The sequence below is a fragment of the Salvelinus sp. IW2-2015 genome, linkage group LG15 (assembly GCF_002910315.2).
Source record: "Salvelinus sp. IW2-2015 linkage group LG15, ASM291031v2, whole genome shotgun sequence".
Lineage (NCBI taxonomy): Eukaryota > Metazoa > Chordata > Actinopteri > Salmoniformes > Salmonidae > Salvelinus > Salvelinus sp. IW2-2015.
The window spans coordinates 2,034,192-2,057,516 of NC_036855.1; the positions used below are offsets into that span (position 1 = coordinate 2,034,192).

At 44.5% G+C, this 23,325-nt stretch overlaps 1 protein-coding gene across 1 annotated transcript in view; it reads left to right on the plus strand.

Moving 5' to 3' along the window:
- The window catches only part of pdlim5a (PDZ and LIM domain 5a), an 88,147-nt gene that overhangs the window by 51,527 nt on the left and 13,295 nt on the right, over positions 1 to 23,325 (plus strand). The window contains 5 exon segments of the mRNA XM_070446860.1: positions 430 to 466; positions 13,172 to 13,181; positions 13,612 to 14,501; positions 16,962 to 17,039; positions 19,602 to 19,723. Of these exon segments, the coding sequence (XP_070302961.1) occupies positions 430 to 466; positions 13,172 to 13,181; positions 13,612 to 14,501; positions 16,962 to 17,039; positions 19,602 to 19,723 (1,137 nt within the window).

Sequence of the window (23,325 nt, forward strand, 5' to 3'; positions counted from 1 at the left end):
ACAGGCCTATCAAATGCATGATAGAATTACACTACAAAACCAAAAATCATTCTCATGCTTGTGTCATCGATGGTCATTGTGTGATAATGCAGTAGCTTACTTTATTAGGTTCTACCTAAGGAGTAGAGTTCTATTCATAGAAATACAGGATAATTACTAGAAGGGGCTTTTTTAAATTAACACTTATGTAATAGCAGTTTAGTTTACTATTGAGCGAGCACAATTTGAAAAATGTACTTCCTGCGCTACTTTTTGGTTAACGGGGACACTTCCTTCTGTACTTTCAATGGTCCACCAATTAAGGCCTCATTGACTCATTGAAGACACCCCTTCTAGTAATTATATTTCTATGGACCTATTAATGTCAATATATTCAAAAAGTGCTGACGAGTGGAGTGACGCTATGTTATGTTCTTCTCTCCTATGTAGAGCAAGCACAGAGGAGCGATTCGAGAAACAAGACAAAGTAAGTGCTTGATGATCTCTCTCTTGGTTGGTCTGCTCTTAATGCGGTGGTCTTAATTTGCATGGATGTGCTGTTGTTGTTGTTGTCGTTACAGTTACTATTTGGATGATGGGGTTGCGTGTGGAATCTAATAATCACACGGGGCATCCGGTAGTCACATGGGGCATTCAGTAGTCACATGGGGCATTCAGTAGTTCACATGGGGCATTCAGTAGTCACATGGGGCATCCAGTAGTCACATGGGGCATTCAGTAGTCACATGGGGCATCCGGTAGTCACATGGGGCATCCGGTAGTCACATGGGGCATTCGGTAGTCACATGGGGCATTCCGTAGTCACATGGGGCATTCCGTAGTCACACGGGGCATTCAGTAGTCACATGGGGCATTCCGTAGTCACATGGGGCATTCCGTAGTCACATGGGGCATTCCGTAGTCATAAGGGGCATCTAGTAGTCACAATGGGCATTCGGTAGTCACATGGGGCATTCATCTTGTTGATATCTAAACACACACACACTATCCCAAATGCCCAAATCCTGTTACAGTAACTCCTGCATGCTTAGTTGACCGCCAAATTAGAGGGAGGAAGCCACTTGAGATAAACCTGGCGTAGCCAGAGCTACAGTAAACTGTTTCAATCTGAGAGGTCTGACTCTGGGCCTGTGCTTAGCATAGTTGTAGTGAATGTGGCTCTGGGCCTGTGCTTAGCATAGTTGTAGTGAATGTGGCTCTGGGGCGGGCCTAGTGGCTGGCATCAACCCACAACAAGATGCAAATCTTGGGTGAGTTTTGCATTTTTCCTAATATTTGTTAAGGTTAGGATTGGGGAGGGGAAGCTGATCCTAGATCTGTACCTAGGGGAAACGTCACCCTGCAGTGTGGACTGGCTGTAGTGGATTTGGTTTTCCCATGAGAGAACAGAGTTATAGATGAGGTCCTCCAAAATAATGTGTTTTCCAAATGTAACAATATATACTACAGTATGTTCGACAACCTACCTCTGTGTGTGTGTGTGTGTGTGTGTTGCTTTCTGTGGTTTTCTTGTGAGCATGACCGTGGTGCAGTCTGTGGTGGTTAGGTGATTATAGTGCTGTGGTCATGATTTGCGGTCGCCTTGCAGTTTTGTCTTGGTATTCACGTGGATATGGCAGTGCTTGATCATGCTGTGGTCATTAACGTGTTCAAGTGAATAATGACCACTGTCTTTCCTTATAGAAGCATCTTCATGACGGGATGTGCATGGCTTCTTGATTCCGTCCCAAATGGCATCCTATTCCCTGTATAGTGCACTGCTTTTGACCAGGGCCTGTTGGTCTATTTGGAATGCTCACCCGTGTGTGATGTGATCATGCTTCCTGGATTGTTGTGACCAGCAACTCATTCCATTATCATCCATTTGTCCTTAATTCAGCTTTCGGTAACACTTGAAGTGTTGCTCATGACGTATCCATAACAGTGTCTTTAGCGCATCATAAAGTGGCATCATGGCATAGCTTCTACAACTTGAGTTTAGATTTCCATATATAGTTTTATTCATATTCTCGTTTTCTTTTCTCTTCCTCTTCTTAACTTTCTTCGTCACTCGCCCTCTCTCCTCTCTCCCTCTCTCCTCACTCCTCTCCCTTCTCTCATCACTCCTCTCTCCTTACTCCCTCTCTCCTCAACCATCTCTCCTCACTCCTCTCTTACTCCTCTTTCCCTCTCTCCCTCTCCTCACTCCCTCTCACCCCTCTCTCCCTCACTCCTCTCCTCACTCCCTCTCCCTCTCCCTCCTCTCCTCTACTCCTCTCTTCACTCCTCTCTCCCTCTCTCCCTCTCCTCACTCCCTCTCTCCTCTCCTCACTCCCTCTCTCACTCCTCTCTCCTCTCTCCTCACTCCGCTCTCCTCTCTCTTACTCCCTCTCTCCTCAACCATCTCTCCTCTCTCCTCACTCACTCTCTTCACTCCTCACTCCCTCTCTCTCCTCCTCTCTCCTCACTCCCTCTCCTCACTCAAAACCTCTCCCTCTCTCCTCTCCTCACTCCTCTCCCCACTCCCTCTCCTCACTCCCTCTCCCTCTCTCCTCTCCTCACTCCCTCTCTCCTCTCTCCTCTCTCCCTCCTCCTCTCTCCCTCTCCTCTCTCTCCTCACTCCTTCCCGGGTGGGTGGCAGAGCGAAAAAGGTGAACACCCAGGTGATCGGACCGAAATACACCAAGCTGAGAGACTGGCATCACGGGGTGTCTGCACGCACACTCAACGTCCTTACCCTCCAATAGTGCCCTCTGTTTGTGTGAGTGTGTCACTGGTGTAGTACACACCCCCCGCAGCCCCCGCAAGGCAGGGGCCCCCCAAGCTTTTTGGGTTGGGTCCCTCTGGAGATCGTGCCCCCCAGATAGCGTATGAAGATTTCATAAGCAATGAATTTTTTTTGAATCACAGGAAATTATATTTTTCTCTCAGCCTCGTGGCAGAATGTGTAAAATAGCACCAGATTATCTATAAAACAGTTCTCTGTCCTATGTTTTTTTCTTTTTTTCTTAAAGAAAATAATTAATTTGGTTGGGGGAGGGGCTCTTACTCAGACCTTGCGGGTTGCCATGTGTGTGTGTGTGTGTGTGCGTGCGTATTAGCCTAGAGCACAACTGCCATCCCAAATGTCATCGACTGTGTCCCGTCTAATTTTACTACCCAGTTTGGCTCACAATCTCACAGTATATTCCTCTATAATATATTCTTCCATAGTATATGTATCTACAGTATAATGGTCTGTAGTATATTTATCTATAGTATAATGGTCTGTAGTATATTTATCTAGAGTATAATGGTCTGTGGTATATTTATCTATAGTATAATGGTCTATAGTATATTTATCTATAGTATAATGGTCTATAGTATATTTATATAGTATATGTATCTATAGTATAATGGTCTATAGTATATTTATATAGTATATTTATCTATAGTATTATGGTCTAAAGTATATTTATCTATAGTATAATGGTCTATAGTATATTTATCTATAGTATAATGGTCTATAGTATATTTATCTATAGTATAATGGTCTATAGTATATTCTTCTATAGTACAATGCTCTGTAGTATATAGCTCTTCAGAGAGGTGCAATATCTTAATGTAACAGTTGGGTCATGTTTGAAACCTGATACAGTGTCTACTGATGGTTGATTGGTTGACTGTCTGATTGGTTGGTTGTACTATATCATGTGACCATTAAAAGTAGAAGTTGCTCCAGCCACGTGACACACAATATTACTGGGGATAAAACACAATAAAACAATAAGGGTTATTTCCATTGTGGTGTAGATTCCTCCTGTATGTATGTGTACTGTTGGGTATTCAATTAAAACGGACACTGCCAACAAAAAGTGGACCGTTTTTGGGCAGAGGACCCTTGATTACAGGGTTGGACTGCTACAGTGTGCCTGCTGCGGTGGTTAACAGAATAATCAAACATATTAAGTACATACACTGAGGATACAAAACATTAGGAACACCCGCAGAACAGCCTCAATTCTTTGGGGCATGGACTCTACAAGGCGTCGAAAGCAATCCACGAGGATGATGGCCCATGTTGACTACTATACTTCCCACAGTCGTGTCATGTTGGCTGGATGTCCTTTGGGTGGTGGACCATTGTTGATACACACAGGAAACTCTTGAGTGTGAAAACCCCAGCAGCGTTGCAGTTCTTGACGCACTCAAACCGGTGCGCTTGGCACCTACTACCATACCCCATTCAAAGTGCACTTAAATATTTTGTCTTGCCCATTCAACCTCTGAATGGCACACATACACAATACATGTTTCAATTGTCACAAGGCTTAAAAATCCTTCTTTAACCTGTCTCCTCCCCTCTGAATAAGACAGCAGGGAACTGATCCTAGATCAGCACTCCTACTCTGGCATGTCCTGGAGAAGTGTTTTCTGTGAAAGGTATTCAGACACTCTTGGAAGACAAATGGGACGTTTTTCTGGAGAAAAAAAGTTGTATTATTGTTAGAAACAGATTGCTTTTGCTTGTATCATTTCATCCCTGGGATTGAGTTTTTATAACTTATAAGACCATGTATTGTGATGACAACTAAAATTATAGCAAGAGCCACATCATGCACCCACAGCAGAGAGAGAGAGAGAGAGAGAGAGAGAGAGAGAGAGAGAGAGAGAGAGAGAGAGAGAGAGAGAGAGAGAGAGAGAGAATGACATGGTGCACATATGTGACATAGTACGCAATCTTCGGGAAACACTTTTGGCTCGTGAGCGCTACTTTCAGAACTACTGGCTAAAAAGTATACGAACGTACCGGAGAATCTATTTAATACATTACATTATGTATAGGGTATATTAGCCTCAACTTCTGTTATGTGCTTGGAATGTGATGTCATCATGAGTTGTCATGATGTTTCAATAAAGTTACGAAGCCTTCGTTTCCCCCTTTCCCTGTCTCCCTTTCTATCTTCTTCTTCTTCTCTCGGACAATAGTTCTCCCATTATAGCTGAGACAAACGATGGCCCGGTCAGGCACAGTCACACTCATCCACTCTCTGACTGCTGACCTTTTCACCTTTGACCTTTCGACTCCTCACTCTGTACTGTCCCTTTGTGGACATACAGTGAGCTCCAAGACTACTGGGACAGTGATACATTTTGCTGTTGTTTTGGCTCTGTACTCCACACTTTGGATTTGAAATGATACAATGACTATGAGGTTAAAGTGCAGACTGTCAGCTTTAAGTTGAGGGTACTTTCATCCATATCGGGTGAATAGTTTAGAAATTACAGAACTTTTTGTTTATAGTTCCCCCATTTTAGAGGACCAAAAGTATTGGGACAAATTCACCAATATGTGTATTTAAGTAGTAAAAAGTTTAGTATTTGGTCCCATATTCATAGCACCAATGACTACATCAAGCTGGTGACTTCTACACATTTGTTGGATGCATTTGATGTTTGTTATGGTTGTTTCAGATCATTTTGTCCCCAATACAAAGGAATGGTAAATCATGTATTTTGCCATTTTGACGTCACTTTTATTGTAAATAAGAATATCATATGTTTCTAAACACTTCTACATTAATGTGGATATTACCATGGTTACGGATAATCCTGAATGAAATATGAATAATGATAAGTGAGAAAGTTACAGACGCACAAATATCATAACCCCCCCCCCCAAAAAAAAATGCTTACCGCTCCCTATTACAATAACAAAGGTGGTTAGCATTTTTGGGTATGTACAGTACCAGGCAAAAGTTTGGACACACCTATTCATTCCAGAGTTTTTCTTTATTTTACTATTTTCTACATAGTTGTGAAAAGGGCACGAAAACGTTTCTTCCCCATCAGGAGGCCGGGAAGGATTTTGCATGGTCCCTAACACCGTATCCAAACCGAGCGAGGATGTGCGCCATCGTGCGCAAATTGGTTTTGTCCCCCCCACACAAACGCGATCCATAAGCCATAAGATTCCTGAACATCTAATCAAATGGCTATCCAGACTATTTGCATTGCCCCCCCCCCTCATCTTTTGCACCGTGCTACTCCCTGTTGTTATCATCTATGCATAGTCACTTTAATAACTCTACGCACATGTACATATTACCTCAACTAACTGGTACCCCCGCACATTGACTCTGTACCGGTACCTCCCTGTATATAGTCTTGCAATTGTTATTTTACGGCTGCTCTTTAATTACTTGTTAATTTTATTTCTTATTCGTATTTATTTGTAATTGTTAACAGAGGTTAGGGGCTCGTAAGTAAGCATTTCACTGTAAGGTCACCTGTTGTATTCGGTGCATTTGACTAATACAATTTGATTTGAATTTAACTGGCTAGCTTGCAGTTGCTAGCTAATTTGTCCTATTTAGCTAGCTTGCTGTTGCTAGCTTGCTCTTACTAGCTAATTTGTCCTGGGATACAAACGTTGAGTTGTTATTTTACCTAAAATGCACCTGGTCCTCTACTCCAACAATTAATCCACACATAAAACGGTCAACAGAATCGTTTTTAGTCATCTCTCCTCCTTCCAGGCTTTTTCTTCTTTGGACGTTATATGGCAATTGGCATCTAACTTTCATTCATCTTTCAATCACCCACGTGGGTATAACCAATGAGGAGATGGTACGTGGGTATCTGCTTCTATAAACCAATGAGGAGATGGGAGAGGCAGGACTTGGCCCACGTTCAGCGTCACAAATAGAACTGACTTCTATTTTAGCGATTGGCAACGCAGACGCTCGTTTGTGTGCGCAAGCAGTGTGGATGCAATAATTGAATAACATGTATGTTTACATTTATTTTGCAACGCGAGCGATGTGGTCAGCATGTAAGGATCCTGAACACGTTCTACAGCTGCACCTGTACCGGCTCTCATATGGCTCATCGACACAGGACACAGTGCTGTTCTCTTCCACGGTTTATTCTGCAGACATACAACACAATGTGTCAACTTCAGAGCAACTGCAAATCCGTCATGAAATCTGAGTGACATGAAATAAAAATAAATGTAGCAAGGAAAGTACAGGACAGACGCTAGCTAGCCTTTAGCGTACAGCAACGTGCTAACTTTGTAAATGTCCATTAAATTGTAAATACAGGACACGACTCTGTAACACTATCACATAACATGTCCACATCGATAGTGATTACAAAACAATATAGTTTTCAGCCTAACATACATCAGATATCTTTTTAAAAGTTAAAACACTGGGTGCAGCATGGAGCACGATACATACCTCCATCAAAGTTTAACAACTCTTCGGCTGGATGCTGCGTGATCACAGAGATGCAGTTACAAAAACAATACAGCAGGTGTCGCCACAACTGTTCATACATATACATAACCTGGCTGCTTAATTATGACAAAACTCACACCACTTAAGGATATCTATTTCAACCCTGTTACACACCATTGAGAGCATCTTGACTGGCTGCATTACCGCTTGGTACGGAAACTGCAATGCACCCGACCGCAAGTCGCTACAGGGGCTAGTGCATACCACCCAGTACATCACTGGGGTCGAGCTCCCATCCAGGACCTCTATACCAGGCGGTGTCAGAGGAAGGCACAAAAGATTGTCAAAGACTCCAGCCACCCAAGCCATAGACTGTTCCCTCTGTTATAGCACGACACCAGTGCACCAAGTCTGAAACCAACAGGACCCTGAACAACTTCTACCCCCAAGCCATGACTGCTAAACAAGACTGCTAAATAGCTAATCAAATGGTTACCCGGACTACCTGCATTTACCCTTTTTTAACTCTCCGGCACTGATTCTATGCACACACACTGGACTAACACACCTACACTGACACCACAACAAACACACAGACAGACACACACACAGCATACGTCCACAGACACACACATAACATGTGTGTAACATGTATACTGATGCCGCACACACACATAGACAGACACACACACACACACAGCATACGTCCACAGACACACACATAACATGCGCGCACATGTATACTGATGCCGCACACACACTTTCTCACACATACGCTGCTGTTACAGCTCAGTCTATCATCTATCCTGTTGCCTAGTCACTTTACCCTTACCTACAGTACATGATTCCATATGTGTTATTTCATAGTGCTGATGTCTGCGCTATTATTCTACAATGTAGAAAATAGTAAAAATAAAGAAAACCTTTGAGAGAGTAGGTGTGTCCAGACATTTGACTGGTGCTGTATATGTATATTTTTGTATCTTTATTTTTAACTCTGCATTGTTGGAAAAGAACCCATAATTAAGCATGTCACTGTTAGTCTACACCTGTTGTTTACAAAACACATGACAAATAAAATTTGATTTGATGATTATATATCTATATATATATATATATATATATGGAATGGTGAAGCACAAACGTTATGATCAGGGTATGTGGCTCTATCATGTTCCACATGTTCCTTTTTCATTCCTCTAGCAGTTCCCTTTTGACACCGCTAGAGGGCGATGGTGACCTAGGAGATATTCAAGCCATTGGGTGGGATTGGGAAGCTAGTGATGTCCATCACAATGACTTCTCCTCTACTACAGACCATATACATACGGCTCCTCTCTCACCTATGCACAGGTACAACAACGCAAAACTAATTATTGTGAAATTGATCATAAAAAGCCCTCAGTCAGCAAGCACCATTCATTATTTTCCTCCCATTGGAAGGTTGACCAGGTGAGGTCAGAACAGCAGAAACATGTGATTGGTTTAGCCTTGGTCCAGGGCTTTAGTGAGACTTTCTCAATGAACATTGATGCAGGGCGTTAGTAGAGGAATGTACGTTAAGGCCTTGGACCACAGCTCTAGAAAACACTGGGGTTAAAGTATCAACCCCTTGTAACAAAATTACAGTTTAGAACCTATGTCTACCCCGGGTAAACACTGCAGAGACATAGTGCATCTCAGATTAGTCGTGTGCTGATATAGGATCAGTTTGGCTTTTTAGATAATAATTCAGAGACATAATACATCTCAGATTAGTAATGTGTGCTGATCTAGGATCAGTTTGGCCTTTTAGATAATAACGAAGGACCTCAGCCACCCGAGCCACTGCCTGTTCACCTCGCTACCATCTAGAAGGAAGAGACAGTACAGGTGCATCAACGCTGGGGCCGAGAGACTGAAAAACAGCTTCTATCTTCAGGCCATCAGACTGTTAAACAGTCACCACTAGCCAGCCTCCGCCCAGTACCCTGCCCTGAACCTTAGTCACTGTTACTAGCCTCCCCCAGTACCCTGCCCCTGAACCTTAGTCACTGTTACTAGCCCTCCCCAGTACCCTGCCCTGAACCTTAGTCACTGTTACTAGCCTCCTCCAGTACCCTGCCCTGAACCTTAGTCACTATTACTAGCGTCCCAGTACCCCTGCCCTGACCTTAGTCACTGTTACTAGCCTCCCAGTACCCTGCCCTGAACCTTAGTCACTGTTACTAGCCGACTACCACCCGGTACTCTACCTGTACTTTAGAGACTGCTGCCCTATGTACATAGAGTCATTGAACATTGGTCACTTTAATAATGGAACACTGGTCACTTTAATAATGTTTACATACTGTTTTACCCCACTTCATATGTATATACTGTATTCTAGTCATGGCTTATCAAATATAACTACTGCTGTACAACACCTTTTTTATTCTATCTGTCCATACTGTCTATACACACCATTATATATATATATATATATATATATATATATATATATATATATATATATATATATTATATAATATAATATATACACTGAGTGTACAAAACATTAGGAACACCGTCCTAATATTGAGTTGCACCCCTTTTTGCCTCAATTCGTCAGGTCATGGATTCTACAAGGTGTTGAAAGCGTTCCACAGGGATGCTGGCCCATATTGACTCCAATTCTTCCCACAGTTGTGTCAAGTTGGCTGGATGTTGTGAAAAACCCAGCAGCGTTGCAGTTCTTGACACTCAACTGACATGCCTGGCACCTACTACCATACCCCGTTCAGAGGCACTTAAATATTTTGTCTTCAAATCAAATCAAATTTAAAAAATGATGGTCGCATATACATACAGGAAAGTATACCCCTTTACTTTTCCCACATTTTGTTACGTTACAGCCTTATATTAAAATGGATTAAATAAATGTTTTTCCTCATCAATCTACACACAATAGCCCATAATGACAAAGCAAAAACAGGTTTTTAGAAATGTTTGCAAATTTATACAATATTTTAAAACAGAAATAACTTATTTACATAAGTATTCAGACCCTTTGCTATGAGACTCAAAATTGAGCTCAGGTGCATCCTGTTTCCATTGATCATCCTTGAGATGTATCTACAGCTTGATTGGACACCACATGTGGTAAATTCAACTGATTGGACATGATTTGGAAAGGCACACACCTGTCTATATAAGGTCCCACAGTTGGCAGTGCATGTCAGAGAAAAAACCAATCCATGAGATTGAAGGAATTGTTCGTAGAGCTCAGAGACAGGATTGTGTCGAGGCACAGATCTGGGGAAGGGTACCAAAAGATTTCTGCAGCATTGAAGGTCCCCAAGAACACAGTGACCTCCATCATTCTTAAATGGAAGAAGTTTGGAACCACCAAGACTCTTCCTACAGCTGGCCGCCCGACCAAACTGAGCAATCAGGGGCGAAGGGTCTTGGTCAGGGAGGTGACCAAGAACCTGATGGTCACTCTGACAGAGCTCCAGAGTTCCTCTGTGGAGATGGAAGAACCTTCCAGAACGACAATCATCTCTCCAGCACTCCACCATTCAGGCCTTTATGGTAGAGTGGCCAGATGTAAAAGGCATATGACAGCCCGCTTGCCGTTTGCCAAAAGGTACCTAAAGACTATCAGACCATGAGAAACACGATTCTCTGGTCTGATGAAACTAAGATTTAACTCTTTGGCCTGAATGCCAAGTGTCACATCTGGAGGAAACCTGGCACTATCACTATGGTGAAGCATGGTGGTGGCAGCATCATGCTGTGGTGATTTTTTTCAGCGGCAGGGACTGCGAGACTAGTTAGGATCGAGGGAAAGATGAACGGATCAAAGTACAGAGAGATCCTTGATGAAAACCTGCTCCAGAGCACTCAGGACCTCAGACTGGGGCAAAGGTTCACCTTCCAACAGGACAACAACCCTAACACACAGCCAAGACAACGCAGGAGTGGCTTCGGGACAAGTCTCTGAATGTCCTTGAGTGGCCCAGCCAGAGCCTAGACTTGAACCCGATCGAACATCTCTGGAGAGACCTGAAAATAGCTGTGTCGCAACGTTTCCCATCCAATCTGACAGAGCTTGAGAGGATCTGCAGAAAATAATGGGAGAAACTCCCCAAACACAGGTGTGCCAAGCTTGTATCGTTATACTCAAGAAGGCTGTAATCTCTGCCAAAGGTGTTTCAACAAAGTAACGTAACAAAATGTGGAAAAAGTCAAGGGATCAGATGTCATTGCAAAGTTGATTTGGTGCCAAGAACAGGGTGTCCAGGTCTGTCAGCGCCATCTTGTCAATCACCCTCTGGATGGCACACATATACAATCCATGTCTCAATTGTCTCAAGGCTTAAAAATCCTTCTTTAATAAATCTTCTTCAAGATCGGTGGGTCCCCTGCGGGACATTGAGCTAACTTGCGCTAATGCGATTAGCATGAGGTTTAAAGTAACAAGAAAATTTCCCAGGACATGGACATATCTGATATTGTCAGAAAGCTTAAATTCTTGTTAATCTAACTGCACTGTCCAATTTATAGTAGCTATTACAGTAAAATAATACCATGCTATTGTTTGAGGAGAGGCACAGTTTTGAACATGAACAGCTATTAATAAACCAATTAGGCACATTTGGGCAGTCTTGATACAATATTTTGAACAGAAATGCAATGGATAATTGGATCAGTCTAAAACTTTGCACATACACTGCTGCCATCTAGTGGCCAAAATCTAAATTGCAGCTGGGCTGGAGTAATAAATGAAGAACAATTGTTTTTTTCTTTGTATTATCTTTTACCAAATCTATTGTGTTATATTCTCCTGCATTCCTTTCACATTTCCAGAAACTTCAAAGTGTTTCCTTTCAAATGGTACCAATAATATGCATATCCTTGCTTCAGGGCCTGAGTTACAGGTAGTTCGATTTGGGTATGTCATTTTAGGCGAAAATTGAAAAAAACGGGTCCTCCCCTTCATCAACATTGATTGAAGTGATTTAACAGGTGACATCAATAAGGGATCATAGCTTTCACCTGGATTCACCTGGTCAGTCTATGTCATGGAAAGAGCAGGTGTTCCTAATGTTTTGTACAGTAAGTGTATCTATATTTATACTCCGGACTCTGACATTGCTCGTTCTGATATTCGTAATTTTTTTTGGTTTACTGTTTGGATTGTGTGTGTATTGTTCTGTATCACTAGGTATTATTACTGCACTGTTGAAGCTAGAAACATACGCATTCCACTGCACCTGCGATAACATCTGCAACCCTGTGTATCCGACTAATAAACATCGATTTGATTTGAATAAGATTGGATGGGGAGACCTAATCCTAGATCAGGACTGCTACACTGATCCTAGATCAGGACTAATACACTGATCCTAGATCAGCACTGCTACACTGATCCTAGATCAGCCCTCCTACACTGATCCTAGATCAGGACTGCTACACTGATCCTACATCAGCACCGCTACACTGATCCTAGATCAGAACCTCTACACTGATCCTAGATCAGCCCTGCTACACTGATCCTAGATCAGCCCTGCTACACTGATCCTAGATCAGCCCTGCTACACTGGTCCTAGATCAGCCCTGCTACACTGATCCTAGATCAGCCCTGCTACACTGATCCTAGATCAGCTCTGCTACTCTGATCCTAGATCAGCCCTGCTACTCTGATCCTAGATCAGCACTAATACACTGATCCTAGATCAGCCCTTCAACTCTAATCCTAGATCACCACTGCTACACTGATCCTAGATCAGCATCGCTACACTGATCCTAGATCAGCCCTCCTACTCTAAGACTCTTGATACAAACAGTGATGATATGAGCACACACTCCAGAGGATCTTCTCATTATGTGCCTACAGTATAAAGCACTTGTTTCTCTGGACAAGTGGCTCTATATACAGTAGGAAAGAAACCCTTCATTGACAGTATGCTTCTCCATCCATCCTCTTATCTCTGTGTCCCTCCCAGCTCCTCTGCAGTACAGCCACTACTCTCCCCAAAGCCAGTGAGGTACGGGAATCATACCAGTCTACTCTGTCCCAGTGTCCTTATCAGTGTAAAGTCTGCTGCCCCCTTTCCTCTGTTCTATGGGTGCAGGCGAGAGCTCCTGTTGAACCCACTGGAGTTCCTCCCTCGAGGTGGTCCCTGCCCACCGGCCCTCACCCCTAGTGCACCGACTCTGGCTATACGGTCCCATTCTACTGTTATTGGTTTACAGGCCAGGTAAAGCTCAGTGCTGTGTGTGCGTGTGTGCGTGCGTGTGTGTGTGTGTGCGAGCAAGAGTATAAAGGTTGCTAACCTGAGGTTTAGTGATCATAGTAGATGCATTCAATTTAGGATGTATTCTTGAATGATTTTAGTCATTGTAAATGTGGATCTGCATTCATCACTGAATTCATCAGTCCTAGCTGTTCCCTTCACCCTGTCGGTCCCACCTTCTTATGCCCTCCTCCTGTCCCCCTGTCTTCCTGTTTTACTGTCCTGTCATCTCCTCTTCTGTCCTGTCCGCTCCTCTTCTGTCCTCTCCTCTCCTGTCCTGTCTTACCTTATTATGTCTTCCTGTCCTGTCCTGTCCTCTCCTCTTCTGTCCTCTCCTCTGCTGTCCTGTCTTATCTTATTATGTCTTCCTGTCCTCTTCTCTCCTCTTCTGTCCTGTCCTATCCTGTCCTGTCCTGTTCTCTCCTCTTCTGTCCTCTCCTCTCCTGTCCTCTCCTGTCCTGTCTTATCTTATTATGTCTTCCTGTCCTCTTCTGTCCTGTCCTATCCTGCCCTCCCCTCTTCTGTCCTCTCCTGTCCTCTCCTATCCTGTCCTGTATTATATTATTATGTCTTCCTGTCCTCTTCTCTCCTCTTCTGTCCTGTCCTATCCTGTCCTGTCCTGTTCTCTCCTCTTCTGTCCTCCCCTCTCCTCTTCTGTCCTCTCCTCTTCTGTCCTGTCCTGTCCTGTCCTCTTCTGTCCTCTCCTCTTCTTTCGACTCCTGTCCTGTCTTACCTTATTATGTCTTCCTGTCCTGTCCTCTCCTCTTCTGTCCTCTCCTCTTCTGTCCTGGCCTCTTCTGTCCTCTCCTCTTCTGTCCTGTCCTCTCCTGTCCTTTCCTCTCCTCTCCTGTCCTGTCAACCCCTTGTGTTTCCATGACTACCTCGTTAAAAGAACCCCGCACAGGTCACCTGAGGGGACGGTCTCTCAGTCCCTATTGGATGCCTTGCTCATTACGCCTATCACCACCCTCCCGCCCCTCCGTCTGAGGAAGAAGAAGCGTCGGAGTGTTAGTGCCTTACACCTGCCCAACAACAAGAGGTAGAGGGTGACATCATCGTGTGATGTAATGTATGGCGATCACTCACTCTACCCTGTAGACTGAAGAGCTGTTGACATGAACCATTAACGATGACTGATTACTTATGTCACAATTTTCCCATGACGGCATGTTATAGCGTGGGTCACTAACTAACAACCGTATCTAACAAAACAAAAAAATACATAACGAAAGGCAGCTAGAGAGAACGCTGCTCTTTCCCTCGACTCCATATCGACCTTGTTAGATCAGAAGAGCACGAATAGATATTAGCAATATGGTGGAAATTCCATCCAGCCTTTAAGAAGAGGTCTAGTCAAGGTCAAATTAAAGATCAAATCAAGCTCCATATGACCCCTTTTGAAAACCTTTCAGACCTACAGGAGCGCCTACAGATGAGGGGCTAAGGATTCATTTGGAATTGATTGAGAGTCTTCGGCTATTCCCAAATGGCACCCTATTCCCTATTTAATATACTATTTAAAGTGTACTAAGTAGTGCACCCTTGCATAGTACACTTTAAATAGTGTACGAAATAGGGATTAGTGTGCATTTGGGAATAGCCTACTTAGTGTCAACAAAGAGCCGTCTATGGGAGTTGAACTGTAAAGCCACCGCCTCTGAAATGCAGCTCGCTAGCCGCTTGACAACAGCCGAGTTCCCTCAGCACGCTGCAAATGGCGACAGCCGTGTTGTGTCTCTGAGAAGACCTTGCGGACAAGCTATGATCCCGCCGAAACAATTTGGCATGAGACGCATTTTGGCTGAGTTCAAACGTGACAGTAGGCATACAGAAGTGTTTAGAACAAGTGTGGCAGTATGTGAGATCTGACATTTGTCCAGGAAATAGCCACGCTCATACATGTCCATCTGTGTGTGTGTGTATATACTGCTTGTCGCGTGGGTATACTGTTGTTTGTGTGTGTGTGTGTGTGTGTGTGTGTTGTGTGTGTGTGTGTGTGTGTTGTGTGTGGTGTATAGTGTGTGTGTGTGTGTGTGTGTGTGTGTGTGTGTGTGTGTGTGTGTGTGTGTGTGTGTTGTGTGTGTGTGTGGTGGGTGTGTATACTGTGTGTGTGTGTGGTGTGTGTGTGTGTGTGTGTGTGTGTGTGTGTGTGTGTGTGTGTGTGTGTGTGTGTGTGTTGTGTGTGGTGTGTTGTGTGTGTTTGTTGTGTGTGTGTGTGTGGTGTGTGTCGTGTTGCTGTGTGTGTGTTGTGTGTCGTGTGTGTTGTGTTGTGTTGTGTGTTTGTGTGTGTGTGTGTGTGTGTGTGTGTGTGTGTGTGTGTGTGTGTGTGTGTGTGTGTGTGTGTGTGGTGTGTGTGTGTGGGTGTGTGTGGTGTGTGTCGTGTGTTGTGGTGTCGGTGTGTGTTTCGGTGATGTTCGGTGTGTGTCGTGTCGGTGTCGTGTTGTGTGGTGTCGTGGTGTCGGTGGTGTGTGTCGGTGTGTGTCGGTGTGTGCGGTGGTCGGTGTGTGTAGGTGTGTTTCGTGGGGGTGTGTGTGTGTGGTGTGTCGGTGTGTTGTCGGTGTATGCAGGGGGTATCAGGAGAAAGCAGTTGGACATCTGAGCTTTGTTATTAGAATGACAGTCCTGTGTAGTTGGCATTGGTTTATGAGATACATTGATCACCTCTTGTTTAACTACTTAGATATTTTGAAATGTGTTGCTCAGATAATATTTCTCATGTAACGAACTTGGGCACAAGCCGGCTTTCCAATTAAAGTGTTCTCTTTGACTACATGTGCAGTGTTTGCCCACTGGCTCCCACTGCTGTTAACGATGTGACACCAAAGACTAAACAGGGGAAAAGGGAGAGCTTCGTAACCTACTTCAAAGCTTGAAATGTCTCCACTGGTGCGATCAAATTGGATACTTCTTTCTATACCGTTACTGGCTGAGACGTTGTCACGCGGTCACTTGAGGATCTGGATTCAGTAATATATTACGAGGAAAGAAGCTACACAGTTAAGCACAGTGACACACATTTGTTTGGGACTAGGTAACCATGGTGAATAACCATTAAACTACCCACTGGTAGGAAACCATGGTGAGAAACCATAAATAAAACCACTAGTAACCATGATGAAATAACCATAAACTAACCCACTGTAGGTAACCATGGTGAATAACCATCAATTAACCATAGGTAACCAATGGGAATAAACCATATGTAACCCACTAGGTAACCATGGTGAATAACCATTAATTTAACCACTGTAGGTAACCATGTGAATAACCATATTTAACCCACTTAGATAACCAGTGAAAACCATCATTTACACACTGTATGTAACCCAAGTGATACCATCATTTTACCCACTTAACGTTATACCATGTGTGAATAACCATCATTTAACCCACTGTGGTGTGCATCCTATTCTGTCATCACTGTTTCACCCCTCATTTTCCTTTTAATTCCTCTGTTTCTCTCTTTCATTCCTCATCCTCCCTTCCTTCTCTGTCCAAGAGTCTCCTGGCACCAATCAGTCACTGATCTGGGTGACCCCAACCTCTCCTCTCCTGTCAATGCTGTCTATATCTTTAGGTAAACATGGAATTGAATTGTGTATGAATATAACAAAGTTAATGTGTGTACGCGCTAGTATGTGTGTGTTACAGTATTTTCTCTGTGAATCCTCTCCTTAGTGTATCTACACAGAAGTGCACATCAGACATCATGTGAACAATGAGGGAGACATTGTGTGGTTCAGGCCGAGGATGCAAAAAGGTCCAAGCACTACAGTACCTCCGGGGTGAAGTTTTCCCCTTCGGTACAGATCTACAATCAGAGATCATTGTGGACTATATTTTGCATGGGTCCTCAGATACCTCAAAAAGTTCTACAGCTGCACCATCGAGAGCATCCTGACTGGTTGCATCACTGCCTGGTATGGCAACTGCTCGGCCTCCGACCGCAAGAAATTACAGAGGGTAGTGGGTACGGCCAAGTACATCACTGGGGCCAAGCTTCCTGCTACCCAGGACCTCTATACCAGGCGGTGTCAGAAGAAGGCCCTAAAATGTTTTCAAAGACTCCAGCCATCCTAGTCATAGACTGTTATCTCTGCTACTACACAGCACGCGGTACCGGAGCGCCAAGTCCAGGTCCAAAAGAGTTCTTAGCTTCTACCCCCCAAGCCATAAGTCTCCTGAACAGCTAATCAAATGGCTACCCAGACTATTTGCGTTGCCCCTCCGCCCTCTTTTACTCTTCTGCTACTCTCTGTTTATTATCTATGCATAGTCACTTTACCCTTACCTACATGTACATATTACCACAATTACGTCAACTAACCGGTGCCCCCGCACATTGACTCACACATTGAGTACCCCCTATATATAGCCTCCACATTGACTCTGTACCGGTACCCCTGTATATAGCCTCCACATTGACTCTGTACCGTACCCCTGTATATAGCCTCCACATTGACTCTGTACCGGTACCCCCTGTATATAGCCTCCACATTGACTCTGTACCTGTAACCCCCTGTATATAGCCTCCACATTGACTCTGTACCAGTACCCCCTGTATATAGCCTCCACATTGACTCTGTACCTGTACCCCCTGTATATAGCCTCCACATTGACTCTGTACCGGTACCCCCTGTATATAGCCTCCACATTGACTCTGTACCGGTACCCCTGTATATAGCCTCGCTACTGTTATTATACTGCTGCTCTTTAATTATTTGCTACTGTAATTTTACTTTTTTACTAAAGACTTATTTTTTCTTAAAACTTAATTGTTGGTTAAGGGCTTGTAAGTAAGCATTTCACTGTAAGGTCTACACCTATTGTATTCGGCGCATGTGACGAATAAAATTTGATTTGATTTGATTTTGATCTTCCCCTCCCCCAATCCTAACCTTAACCATTAGTGGGGGAAATGCTGAACTGAACCGAGATCAGCGTCTAGGGGAAACTTCACACTACACAATACAGTTCAGCTGTGCAGGGATCATTCCATGGTGGAGCTGGCTTCAGCGTTTCAATGAAGTGTGTCAATACAGAGCCAGGGCAGCTGGTAACATACAGTAGCAGCTCCTTTGGTGTGATGCCAGCTCCATACACAAGTGCTGAGTCGCCGTGGACAACTGACCTCCTCATCTCCGTAACCAAGGCGGCCGCTGTTGCCATAACACTCAGCTCCTCGGGGAGCCATAAGCAGACATGGTGGAAACAGACTAGAAAACCAGCCTCAGCAACTTCAGCAGTTGGCATGGCACTACTGTACATCATGGCTGTAGTATTCAATGTGCCTTTTTTTGGGCCCACCCAAGTATCTGAGTTCCTCACACACAGCGACTCTTCATAGATGACTCATTTAATGGGTGATCAGGCAGAGTGGAGGCCTGCACAAGACATTAGGTGGTAAGAGGTGTGTCTCCCCTCCGTCAGCACTCTGGTGTTCTTGGATGTGTCTTGACGTGAAGTGGGAACCTCGTCTACTTCCGAGTGAACAAAATGTAGTATACTACAGTTATGGGCACTATAAAGTTAGTTTTTTTCTGGTGACCAATTAACGCTAAAAAACGCCAGATGTATGATGTAATGGTGCTACTAGTAGGGTGAAGTTACCCCTATACACTGATCTTGGGTCAGTTTAACATTTTCCCCACTAATGCTTAATGTTAGGATTGTCGGAGAGGGAAACTGATACTAGAGCTGTACATAGTGGAAACGTGATGTGTGTGAGCTGGTATGACTATTGTAGTACACAGCGAGGGACAGCTGTGACACACTGGTCTGGATACGAGTCTGTTGTTAGTGCAGTATTCACACAGAAGTTGGCCTGAGCTTCGGTTGGTTCTCTCCAACCTTTTTTTCTTCTCCTCGGGGGCTTGATACCTTTCGTTGTTTTGTATTTGAAAATCCAACAGTTGTATTGGAAGAGGGCGACGCTCGGGGGCTTTGTGTGCCTGTGGGTGTTTGAGTGAGAAATAGACAGAGGAAAACCAATCAGTAAAAAGCACAGCCCCCCCTTCATTATCGCCGCATCTTGCCTACAACAGCATGGAGCCTTTCCAGACTCTGAAGTCAGGAGGACTTGGAGTTAGGTGTCAGGCAGACTGGTATGACTAACCCTCTCTTCCATGTTTCCTTGCAGTGAGGAGGTGGAGGAGCCAGAGACCAGTTCTCACATGTCGTCTGCAGTCAAGACCATGACCAAAGGACCTGCTGGCAGCCCCAACAACTCCATCACCTTTACCACCACTCGGGGTAAACTGTGTGAGTGGGTGGGTGTGTGCGTGACCAATACAATTTGATTTGATTTGACCAGCAAAGCACCATCGCACCAACACACCTCCTCTATGGTTCACGGCGGGAACCACTCATGCAGATATCATCCCTTCACCTACACTGCGTCTCACAAAGACACGGCGGTTGGGACCAAAAATCTTAAATTTGCACTCATCAGACCAAAGGACAGATTGCTCGTGTTTCTAGGCCCAAGCAAGTCTCTTCTTCTTATTGATGTCCTTTAGTAGTGGTTCCTTTGCAGCAATTCGAGCTCTAACCACTAGGCGACCTGCCGCCCACTGCCACCCCCATTTGAGCCAATCAGTTGTTGTGACAAGGTAGGGGTGGTATACAGAAGACAGCCCTATTTGGTAAAAGACCAAGTCCATATTAAGGCAAGAACAGCTCAAAAAAGCAAAGAGAAACAACAGTCCATCATTACTTTAAGACATGAAGGTCAGTCAATCAGGAACATTTCAAAAACGTTGAAAGTTTCTTCAAGTGCAGTTGCAAAAACCATCAAGCGTTATGATGAAACTGGCTCTCATGAGGACCACCACAGGAAAGGAAGACCCAGAGTTACCTCTGCTGCAGAGGATAAGTTCATTACAGTTACTAGCCTCAGAAATTACAGCCCAAATAAATGTTTCACAGAGTTCAAGCAACAGACACATCTCATCATCAGATGTTCAGAGGACACTGCATGAATCAGGCCTTCATGGTCGAATTGCTGCAAAGGAACCACTACTAAAGGACATCAATAAGAAGAAGAGACTTGCTTGGGCCTAGAAACACGAGCAATGGACATTAGACCAGTAGAAATCTGCCCTTTGGTCTGATGAGNGCAAAAACCATCAAGCGTTATGATGAAACTGGCTCTCATGAGGACCACCACAGGAAAGGAAGACCCAGAGTTACCTCTGCTGCAGAGGATAAGTTCATTACAGTTACTAGCCTCAGAAATTACAGCCCAAATAAATGTTTCACAGAGTTCAAGCAACAGACACATCTCATCATCAGATGTTCAGAGGACACTGCATGAATCAGGCCTTCATGGTCGAATTGCTGCAAAGGAACCACTACTAAAGGACATCAATAAGAAGAAGAGACTTGCTTGGGCCTAGAAACACGAGCAATGGACATTAGACCAGTAGAAATCTGCCCTTTGGTCTGATGAGTTGGAAGGTTGCAAGATCGAATCCCTGAGCTGACAAGGTAAAAATCTGTCGTTCTGCCCCTGAACGAGGCAGTTAACCCACTGGCCATCATTGAAAATAACAATTTGTTCTTAACTGACTTGCCTAGTTAAATAAAGGTAAAAGAAAAAAAATGCATTAAGAAGGAAATAAATTCCACAATTAACTTTTAACAAGACACACCTGTTAATTGAAATGCATTCCAGGTGACTACCTCATGAAGCTGGTTGAGAGAATGCCAAGAGTGTGCAAAGCTGTCATCAAGGCAAAGGGTTGCTAGTTTGAAGAATCTCAAATATAAATATATTTTGATTTGTTTAACACTTTTTTGGTTACTACATGATTCCATATGTGTATTTCATAGTTTTGATGTCTTCACTATTATTCTACATTGTACAAAATAGAAAAAATGAATATAAACTCTGGAATGAGTAGGTGTGTCCAATCTTTTGACTGGTGCTGTATATTTTTCTATCTTTAATATACATAGAGTAAAGCATCCACTTCCAACAGTGGTATGCCTGTATGTATAAAATGTATATATTTGTTTTCTTTGAATGAAGAAGTTAATCAGAGCAAGGTGCATGAAGTTCCTTTCATAGTGGAATTAATGGCATGCACATTAAACTGAAAATAGTTTTAAAATAAACTCACGATGAGGACATAAATTGAATTAAATCTGGTGTGTTAGATATTTTGATTGACTCATATGGTTTTATCCTTTTACAGAAATGTTTGGTTTGAAATCTTATAGTGTGAAATGGTGATTTACTGAGACTGAAGTGAATTCTGTTGCGGTCTGTTAGTGAAAAAAGAGTGTTATTTTCCATGGGCTAAGCGTGACATATTTTTCCATTAATCCCATTAAAGCCAGGCTTGCTGGCCCACTTTGCCTTTTCTCCTCCGTTGAAGATGTATACGCTCCACTCCATAAGAAAAAAATATATTTACTGAGGGAGCTGTGAATAAAGGTTAGAGCCCCAGCCCCAGCCCAACTCTAACCCCAGCCCCAGCCCAACTCTATCCCCAGCCCCAGCCCAACTCTAACCCCAGCCCCAGAAAGAGAGAGGATGGCTGGGGTTTAGAGTTGGGCTGGGGATAGAGTTGGTCTGTGGCTGGGATAGAGTTTGGTCTGGGGCTGGGTAGAGTTGGTCTGCGGGCTAGGGTTAGAATTAGGCTGGGGCTGGGAATAGAGTTGGGCTGGGGTTAGAGTTGGGCTGGGGCTTGGGGGTTAGAGTTGGGGCTGGGGATAGCAGTTGGTCTGGGGCTGGGGATAGAGTTGGTCTGGGGTGGGGATAGAGTTGGTTGGGCTGGGGATAGAGTCTGGGTGGTTTGGTGGATAGAGTTGGTCTGGGGCTGTGGAGATAGAGTTGGGCTGGGGTTAGAGTTGGGGCTGGGATAGAGTTGGTCTGGGGCTGGGGATGAGTTGGTCTGGGGCTGGGATAGAGTTGGGCTGGGGCTGGGATTAGAGTTGGTCTGGGGCTGGGATAGAGTTAGGGTTGGGGCTGGGGATAGAGTTGGGCTGGGGCTGGGATAGAGTTTGGGCTGGGGTTAGAGTTGGTCTGGGGCTGGGGGTAGAGTTGGGCTGGGGATAGAGTTGTTCTGGGGCTGGAGATAGAGTTGGGCTGGGGATAGAGTTTGGTCTGGGATAGGTTTGGCTGGGGTTAGAGTTGGTCTGGGGCTGGAGATAGAGTTGGTCTGGGGATAGAGTTGGTCTGGGGATAGAGTTGGTCTGGGGCTGGGGTTGAGTTGGTTGGGATAGAGTTGGTCTGGGGATAGAGTTGGTCTGGGGCTGGGGTTAGAGTTTGGGCTGGGTTAGAGTTGGGCTGGGGATAGAGTTGGGCTGGGGTTAGAGTTGGTCTGGGGCTGGAGATAAGAGTTGGGCTGGGTTAGAGTTTGGGCTGGGGTTAGAGTTGGGCTGGGGATAGAGTTGGGCTGGGTTAGAGTTGGGTCTGGGGATAGAGTTGGTCTGGGGATAGAGTTCGGTCTGGGGCTGGGGTTATGAGTTGGGCTGGGGATAGAGGGTTGGTCTGGGCGATAGAGTTGGTCTGGGGGCTGGGGATAGAAGTTGGTCTGCGGGATAGAGTTGGCTGGGGCTGGGGATAGAGTTGGTCTGGGGATGAGTGGTCTGGATAGAGTGGTCTGGGGCTGGGTTAGCGTTGGGCTGGGGTTTAGAGTTGGCTGGGGTGAGTTTGGGCTGGTGGATAGAGTTGGTCTTGGGGCTTAGAGTTGGTCTGGGGATAGAGTTTGGCTGAGGTTTAGAGTTGGTCTGGGATAGAGTTGGTCGGGGCTGGAGTAGAGTTGTCGGGGATAGAGTTGGTCTGGGGATAGAGTTGGTCTGGGGAGTAGAGTTGGTCTGGGGATAGAGTTGGGCTCTGGGGTTTAGAGTTGGGT